This window comes from Palaemon carinicauda, chromosome 1, assembly GCF_036898095.1.
Source record: "Palaemon carinicauda isolate YSFRI2023 chromosome 1, ASM3689809v2, whole genome shotgun sequence".
NCBI lineage: Eukaryota > Metazoa > Arthropoda > Malacostraca > Decapoda > Palaemonidae > Palaemon > Palaemon carinicauda.
The window spans coordinates 124413815-124423814 of NC_090725.1; the positions used below are offsets into that span (position 1 = coordinate 124413815).

The following is a 10000-nucleotide window of genomic DNA, read 5'->3' on the forward strand; positions in this document are numbered from 1 at the left end:
TAGAGGTCTAGATATGGACAAGGTATATAATTATCTCACTAGTGACAATAGCTTCTTCTTTTAGGGTAGTCTGCTAGTTAGCAGTATTACGCAAAAAAAATACGGGCTTGATTTTTACGAAAATTGGACGATGGTGGGCCTCAAGAATTGGGGAGAAGTCTGGATATGGACAAGGTATATTGAGCTGGAGGGAGTGGTATGGATTAAACGTTTTGCCAAACAAAAAATATAAACTCATGCAAATTATATTTACAAAAACAAAATTGCTTACTGTTCTGTATCGCACACGCAGTTTACCTGGAGTTGTATTTAAAGGGGAATACGAGAACATTCCCATTACCATTGCATAAATTATTTAATCTCTGTGCTTAAATACATCTGTACGCTTTGTTAGAAAAGCCTGAGTTTATGGGGAGAACGAATAGAGATTGAATGGCATGGGAGGACTGCTATAAATGGTAATGTGAAGGGAGAAGAGGGTGAAGCAAGAAGTGTAAAGGCGTGGTTTGCTAGTGGGCGGCTGAAGAAAGTCTTACCCAACATTCTCTCTCTCTCTCTCTCTCTCTCTCTCTCTCTCTCTCTCTCTCTCTCTCTCTCTCTCTCTCTCTCTCTCTCTCTCTCTCTCTCTCTCTCTCTCTCTCAGGTAGACGAGTTGCGAGAATGTTTTTTCTGGTAATTTTGTAAAAAAAAAAAAATTTTTTTTCTCTCTCTCTCTCTCTCCTCTCTCTCTCTCTCTCTCTCTCTCTCTCTCTCTCTCTCTCTCTCTCTCTCCACGAATAAAGATGGCGGCATAACCCCTTGTATATGCTAGCTGAATGCTGAACAATGATATAATAACGTAAATTAGACGAGCGTATGAGGCAATAAGACTTTGAATATTATCCGTGCATGTAATGCGTGTTGCTTTTGCTGTGAGTGAGGCTAGCTGACAAAAACCAGCACTGTAAGACGTTTTGGGTCATGAAGGGTGAGGGTTACGGCAGCCTATTAGAAGAGCTGGTGGGGCCTTGAGAGAAGTCTTCAGCCAGCCCCTTGAAGATGGTGGTAGGCAGATAGGCGTATCTAAGATTTTTTTTTTTCTAAGTGTACCTAATTTTAGATAGGTATATAATTTTATTTCTTCTTTGTTAGACGCAATTTTAACCTACGTCAGCTGGGTTATCATTCGCTTGTTACACATTTTATACACGCAAATTCAGACTCAAGTTAAGTCGATTCTAGTTTGTTTTCTACGCCTTAGAAAAATAATGCTAAATGCAATAAAACTAATCGTATTTTCTACACACACACACTAACAGAGAGAGAGAGAGAGAGAGAGAGAGAGAGAGAGAGAGAGAGAGAGAGAGAGAGAGCAGATAAAACTTGTTCGGGTTACTTGTTATTATGGAGGTGACTTGGCAAGAATTTTGCATCTAAAGCCATGGTGTAGATCGTGGACCTGGCTGGTACTAAAGGGTATAGCAATCTCAATTATATTTTTATGAAGAAGCCAGTGCATTTGAGCGCAATGTTGTTTATTTTGTATGATGAATTATTGCACATGAGAAGAATTACTATTATGATTTGTTTTTTATTTTCGGAAAAAATAAAATCTTCATCTATACAAATTTAATGTGATAACTTAAATCAGAAATTTTATATAGAAAGAATATATATAGATCGAAGTAGAATAAAACAAAATCATGTAAACATTGTCATGTAAACATTGTCTCACAAGCACTCTAATAATAGATTAAGAAACAATGTAGCCTCAGTTGTCCTTGATAGTCGAGTTATAATTCTTCCCCTGTGTACAGATGAGATGGTGTAGCATCCTCAAGATGCTAAGTGTGTAGTCGTAGGACAGATGACTCTGGCGGACGGAGAGTGAGATGAATATTGGGGTTTCCTGTAGCAATCGGTTTCTTTACACGGTCTTCTCATCCGTTTCACCTGCCCATCCATGCACAATTCTTAATGGAGCCTTTTTGTGACAGCTTTCAAAAAATTGTAATTTTATTGATTCAAGATACACTATTACTCTGTCTAGTATAACTATTGTTTAGTGTTTTAGGGGTTTTTGTATTTTTAAGGTAAGTATTTTAAAAGTACAGGGTAAATAGTTTTAATTGAAGCAGGGTTCCTTGTGACCTTTAATAACGAAAGGAAAAGTTGATAAATCCGGAGTGAAAGACTTCATTTGTAAAGAGTTGGGATTTTCCGATTAACGTTGCGGACGTTTGAATCTCTATCCCGTGGTTTGAATGAATGGAAGTGAATGTTGGAGAACAAACGTGAAAAATAAGGGCTTATGTGGCTTTACCGCTGTTGAGAGCTTAATTGATTTGCTATTCTTTTCACTGAATTTAGTTAGATTTGGGAAAACTGATGAGAAGAAAAGCACTATATAACCAATGTCTGCACTTTTTGAGGGTAAATTATCAGGTCGAGCACGTGGATGGTTTTGCGACCTCAGGTAGGCGTGACTTTCAGTTCCTCGGCAAGATTTGGTGTTAAGTGATGTAGTGTTCGCTACGCTTGCCGGATGAGCAAAGCAAAATTCCACAGTTGTGGCATCGAATACCAGAGTGAATATTTTTTTTTCTGATAATTTTCCCTTTCTCTTTTGGATTTCTTAAAGAAAAAAAAATATCGAAAATATATGTGGGTGAAGAGTACCCGCCTTCACAAGATTAATGGATGATGTGAAAATGTTAGTGATGTTGCAGAGAAATAATGGATAAGGCAAAAAGACCCAGGGTTGAACACACTCTTGATGATGATTTGGGGCAAGGAAAGAGGCTTTGGAGAGGGTACAGCTAAACTAACGATGCGCATCAGAGTTCAACAGCGAGTTTATTGTTGTTGCTAGCCCACTACCCCTAGCCTCCCTTACCTCAATCTCGTGCATCCCTCCTCCTCTCCCATCTCATGGTCCCTCACCCCCATCTATTAAACCTCTCTCCCTTCGCAACCCACCCAAAATGCAGCGTTCCCGTATCTTGGTTCCCTCTCGTTTCAGGTACAGGACAGGCATCTCCTACATTTCTGTGCTGTACCTTTTTTTCCAATCAATCCTACACTTTTCTCTCGTTATGGCTGTCGAGTTCGAATCTTTACTTATTGATCTATAGCAGGGTGCTATCCCATTGGGAGTTGACAAAATCTGTTTTCATGCACAAGGTATACAGTAGATACGAAAATAAAATTATGCAAAATAAACGTTCGTTGCGGAAAATAGATTATTCAGAAGTATGTGTTTTTGTACTTCTCATGCTATGTTTAAGTATATATAAAAAAATTAGAAATATAATTTCTTATAGAAAACCAAAGTTTATTGAAGTTACGAATAAAACATTTCCCTATTTGTTTCAAATACATTTTCTTATTTAAGTAAGATGGTATCCATAAAATCACACATGGATCTACATTAGTATTTTTATCTTTGACAATTCTTTTAAAATATATAGGTTATCTTAAAGTTAATATTTCATAGCTAAATCATGATAAATGAACATTACATTTTTTACTACATTGAATATTAAATCATGCTTACTGAAAGGGCATTTTGACAGTTACTGGACGAAATAATCTGTTCTTCGTGTCTTAAAACGTAGTTTTACACGAAAGAAGAAACTATAGCTTGAAATTGTTGGTATTCATGGTCAGCAAACTACTTTGATCAATCTGTATTTTTCTTATAATGCAGTTTCTCTATTTGGCTATTTGGGTGTAACTTTTCCTTTTTGATAACATTCAAATAAAATTAAGGCTATTTGGGTGTAACTTTTCCTTTTTGATAACATTCAAATAAAATTAATCACGCGGACTTTACGTTACCCTAGATTATTATGACTTGACGGTTCATTTTAGGTTAACTTTATTCATATTTTTATAGGAAATATGTTTATGTACCCACTTTTAATATTGAAAGCGTTTTTATTTTTATTATGGTATCATGAGAATGTTCAGAGATGAATCTACTTTTACTCGGAAGTATATTACTTATTCTTCGACATTTTTATGGAAATCATAGCCAGAATGGTAGTAGGCTGTTTCTGAAAGTAAATTGAATAAATTCACTAACGATACCTTATAGTATTTGCAAATGAAGAGTTGTACAGTTGGTAAGAATTATGATTGTGATTTATGATATTGACGCCTAGAAGCCATTCATTCTGAAATGAATAACAATTTTCGTAATCAATTGAAGTAAACGAGACTACGAACCATTGAAAGTTTTCTTTCTATATTTCATGATCCTTCCTGAATACAACGACATCGAACAACGTTCATAAGTTTAGGCTAGATATTTTTTTCTCCTCAATCGTCTCTCATTTTCCTCTTATTTTTCTTGGTTCCATAGAATACCCTGCAAGAATACCTTGTTAAACTCTCTGGTAATTTGAATTGATGGATATTACGGATTATCTAAGAGTTTATGCTAAAGCATGTGTCATGTGGGTAATAAAAAAAAACTTTACCAGATGTGTGTAAGAGGAGTTTGGGGGAGATACGGGTCCTGTAGTCGAATGGTTACGATGACCGCTTTACTGCAGATTAACTTAATTTAGGAGTTAGTGTAAGAAGTGGTATCCTGTGCTCTAGTCTAGAATAAACCTAATGTTGAAAAAAGGTAGATGTTTAGATATGTATTGTAATGGCGTATTGATATTGTACGCACAAATTGAGCATGTCTCGATTTTTCAAGCCAGACGAGAAAGGGCGACATAGACGCGTTCTCTAGAATTCATTACGTTGCTTTTAAACTAAGTATTGGATATAATAGCATTTTTCAGTCTTTCGGTGTGAATTGAACGCACCAGACGTAAGTTTCCACCACTCAAAATGAATGCTGCATTTCAGAATGAGCTGGCATCAGCAATTTGAGCCTCGTCCTACCGTCTGAAAATCGTTCAGGTGTTTAAAGAAAAAAATACCTCTATAAACTTACTAATGTACCTCCGTCTCTGTCTCCTATATGCCATCTTACTGGCCAATCTTATAACTTTTATTTCATAGTTCAACTGAGAAATAAAAGCCCCAGTACCGAACCATTTGTCCCAAATTTAGTAAATCTAATCCTACGACGTTCACATGAGACTGAAGGTGTTTCGTTTCCGAATACAGTATATATTTCCTAATAACACAGTTTGGTGAATTACAAGCACTGCATCATTTTTAGTGCTGGTGTTGTTAGGTTCAAGTTCATTGATAATTTGTTCAACATATATTTTCGTTTTTAATAATAAAAGATTAAATAATTTAATTCATATTTATGTGTATTGACAGTAAAAATGTCGTAGCTGATTCTAATGACGAATAGTTATGGGTTAGTGGGAATCCTTGTCCTAAGCTCTCCATGATTGCTGTAAAGTCTCTCCAACTGGGAGGAAATGTTGATGTATGTTCTCTTTTATTAAAATTATTGATAGTAACGTGTAGTGGAAATAATTATGTGATTTAATATGTCAATTTTATTTTATTAATGAGTTGAACAAATTGTTGTTCTTATAATGTATATTTAGAGATGAATTTGGAATTATTTTCAGAAATATAATTTATTATTTTCTTTCAGGTCTCGGGGCTCACCTCGGGGTCCTCCTTACCTGGGCGAGGAAGAAGCGAAATCATGTTGTGGGTTGATGGTGACCCAAGCGGTCAGCATCCGCTGGTTCATCATCATGATTGCCTTCGTTGGTCTTTGTTGCACCGTCGTAGGGACCGTCTTAGGGGCTGTTAAGACTTACAACTCTGAATATGTTACAATCACTTTACTTATGATAGGTAAGTACTAACACTAAGAAGCTCTTTTTCAATTTATTTTTCAGGGAATTTGAGATTGAAATAAGTATGGTTTGGGTTAATTAATGGGATTCGAGATTCTCTGTGAGATCACACTGTTGAAAATTTGTTTTAAAAAACAGTAAATGTTTGGCAGCATTTATTCCTGGATTTTTACCATTTTGAAAAAGGATATATAACAAGGTAAGGTAAAATTACGGTCACCTGTATTTTACTGAATACAGGTAGAGAATGGGAAAAAGTTTATTGTCCATATAAATAAGAACTGATTGGGTATTCATAGTCTTCTCAAAGAATATTTTTCACGTTTGCTGATAATTTAATCAATATCTATGTACTAGTGAACGGGTTAGCTATATTAACTAAAATTGTATGTGCAATACTTATATCACTGATGGTACTGACTGTTTATTTTTTTATTTTAGGCAGTTGAGTTCGCAATTATTTGATTATGTATCTGTCCAATAGAGTTTCCTTCTTCCTGTTATTACTTGCTCATTTATGTGTGTTTGTTACTATTTTCTACCTTAAGTTTAGTTATTTTCTATTGTACTACAGCATCACAGTAGAAGTGGGTTCTAGTATTTTGTTTATAATCTGATTGGTATTTGTAGCTATTTTAGGTCATTATTTGTAATATATAGAACATTTCCGTTGATATATCTGGTTATTATTTACAAACTGATTTTTCTTCTGGTATATAGAATGAGAATGCACGAGAAAGTGAACGTTGATATCATACTGGATCCATAATTGCAAAGGAGTGTTCCGTAGCAAACATTTTTCAGACTACCTCCTGTTCCGGCACCAACGCCTACCACATCCTTCCTGTTGCTCAGTAATTGCTCCTTTTTCATATACAAACCCTCGCCCAGCAAGAAACAGTATACTGTATATCGCTACGAAAAAAAAATAATCTTAGATGATATTTATTTCTTCGAAGATTTGAAATTGCAATAATAACATTTGTAGTAATGCTACGAATGTTGTCGTTCTGTTGTGTTAAATACAGTAATGTCAGGATGTAATCGTAGCTAAATCAAGTTGATGGAAATAAGCTGTTTTCTGGTGAAATAGTGATGTCATTCATTGGAACGTTGTTATATCATCCATTTACGGATCACTATACCACCTCGTAATGTGCGCTGCGATCACTATTTCCACCATAAAGCTAAAAGATTGCATCCATACATACAAACACGAAATTGTTAGAAAACACAAGATCAAGAAGGCAAAAAACAGTTATTATAAGGCCCACTTTTATAGGCCAATTACGGAAGGGTTGGAAGCCCTCAGGTTCTGAAATGGTCACCTTGGGATATAAATCTCGCATCAGCAAAGGGCGAAGCTGCAAAATCTGTCCAGATTGGATATCAAAAATGATGTAAAAATAGGGAAAAGCGTAAAAGAAAAAAGCGGATAACGAAAGGGATAAAGCTGGCATCTCTCTCTCTCTCTCTCTCTCTCTCTCTCTCTCTCTCTCTCTCTCTCTCTCTCTCTCTCTCTCTCTCTCTCTCTCTCTCCTCTCTCTCTCTCTCTCTCTCTATATATATATATATATATATATATATGTGTGTGTGTGTATTATATATTTACATGTATGTATATTTATATAATATGAATATACTGTATATATGCATATATGAATATGTATATATATATATATATATATATATATATATATATATATATATATATATATATATATATATATATATATAATTCTATTTATATGTTTATATGCGTATATGTATGTGTGTATATATATATATATATGTATATATAAATAAAAATATTGTGAGAGGAGGCATACCTTAACTAGGTGAAAGGGTTTGTGTATTGCCGTGTTCAGCAAAGGTGTACTAATAAAGGCCATCAGACGAAAGTCTCCCACCATCAATAGTCTGCAGAGGCCAGAGCGGTTATGAAAACCTAGCCAAACCCCAGACATGAATACAACAACCCCGTCTCAGCCCCAGTAATAGTGGAACAACTGCTCAGTGCCCAAGGTGGCAAAAATATAGGTCCCACCACAGTGGGTGCTAAAAATCTCTATATTAGAACAGGCCACCTTTGGAAATTGAACCTCACAACGTATAATGCTAGGCCCTTGTTTAGGGACGAAGATTTTGCTTTGTTACTAGAAGAGCTGAAAAAAATAAATTAGGATATAATAAGATTGAGTGAATTTACAAGAACTGGGGAATCTTATAAGGAGTTCAAAAAAAAAGGGTTATATATTTTGCTTCAGAGGCCATGAAAGGAACAAGGAAAATCGAGTGGGTTTTTATATAAATAGAAATCTTGTACGTAACATAGAAAAATTTTATAGGATCAGTGAAAGAATTGCAAGATTTATTATGAAACTAAAAGGGAAGTATAAAATGAAGGCCATTCAAACGTATGCACCAACAACACCCTATATAGAGGAAGAAATAGTTTTTTTATGACCATCTGGAGATGTCTTTGAAAAAAAAAAAGACTCAATGTACATTAGTTTTGGATGACTTCAATGCTAAAGTAAGTTAAAAGAAGAGAGGAGAATCAGCAGTAAGTAAATTTGGAATAGGCCCAAGAAATGACAGAGGAAATGGACATGGAGAAACGATAAGTGAGAAATGAAAAATTAAATAGATTTTTTTTCAAGGGGAAAAAAGTTAATTTATTTAAAGATGTAACTGTTAAACAAGTTAAAGTTAAGCGACCATATAATTGTGAGTAGCAAAATTTGGCTAGATCTAAGTCAAGAAAGAAAAAAAAAATACTCCTGTAATTAGAAAAAAAAATATGATGAGTTTAGTTTAGCAATACAAAATAGATCCTCCCAGTTACATGATGAAATGGAAGCAAGTAAATAAGAAATAAACAGTAATTTATTAGAAAAAAATTATTGGAATCAGCACAACACATGTGTGGAAAAGTTCCTAAACAAAATCAAAGAAAACTATCAATAAAGACTAGGAACCTAATAAAGAAAGGATTGGAGATGAGGATAAAATCCAGGAGAGATGTAAAATTAGCAGAACTATCCAAAACAATAAACAAACTAAAAACTCAAATCATTCGTAAACACAATCGTACAAAAATGGAGGAAACACTTAAGAAAGGAAGAAGCATCAAGTTAATTAAAAGAAGTCTTGGAACAGGGCGCCAATAGTTATTTGCTTTGAAGGATGAAAATGGAAATGTTATCAACAAATAGATGGAATGATGAAAATTGCAGAGGATTTATATATAATGCTATGCAATAATAATATAAGAAATAACTTTTCCAATAAAAATAATGAAACACCTTGGCCAATACCAAAAGTAACAGTAGGAGAAGTAAAAAAGCATTGAAAAGGCAAAGTAGCTGGAAAAGACAACTTAACAATTGATTTGATAATAGATTGAGGATGTTTCATACTATTAAAACTGGCTGAACTTTACACAAAATGTCTGCAAGAATGCTCTATGCCTACAGCTTATAAAAACTTCGCCATTATACTAATTAAAAAAAGGGAGACACAAGGGACTTAAGAATTACGGCCTAATAAGATTGAGCTCAGTATTATATAAAATATTCTAAAAGATTATATTAGGGTGAATAGACAGATAGCCAGGCTAATCAACCAAGAGAGCAGGTAGGCTTTAGAAGTTGGTATTCAACAACTGATCCTATCCATGTAATTACCCAGTTAATGGAAAAGCAGTGTATGACTAACCACTATGTATGGCATTTATAGACGCTGAGAAAGATTTTAATTTTGTCAAAACTTCAGCAGTAATGAAAGCACCTCAAAGTCAAAGAATAGATGAAGATTGTTAGAACACTTGAAAATATGATAGGAATTGCAAAAACATAATAGATTTGAATAGATGAAGCAGTAATGTAGGACCGAAAATGAATATGAGTAAAACTAAGGTAATGTTCAATGAAAATACAAAGAGACATCAAATCAGGGTTATGGACGAACCTCTTGAAGTTGTCAATGAGTATTACATACATAGGTCAGACAGTATGTGTTCCCCAGGACATGAGACCGAAATTAAGAGACGGATAAGGATGTGCTGGAGAGCTTTTTATAGATAAAATTTAATTATAAAAATTAAAATGCAACTTTCTCTAAAATGAAATATATTTAATCTCATGGTTTTACCAGTATTAACTTATGCATCAGAAACTTGTTGCCTTACTAAAGGCGTAGAACCTGAATTAGGTATAACTCAAAGAGCT

The 10000-nt window shown here is 34.4% G+C and overlaps 1 protein-coding gene across 1 annotated transcript in view; it reads left to right on the forward strand.

The window, feature by feature from the left end:
* LOC137651458 (uncharacterized) overlaps positions 1-10000 on the forward strand; it is a 167359-nt gene that overhangs the window by 140792 nt on the left and 16567 nt on the right. Inside the window, exon 3 of the mRNA XM_068384684.1 lies at positions 5558-5766. Within this exon, the coding sequence (XP_068240785.1) occupies positions 5558-5766 (209 nt within the window). The remainder of the gene's footprint in view (positions 1-5557; positions 5767-10000) is intronic.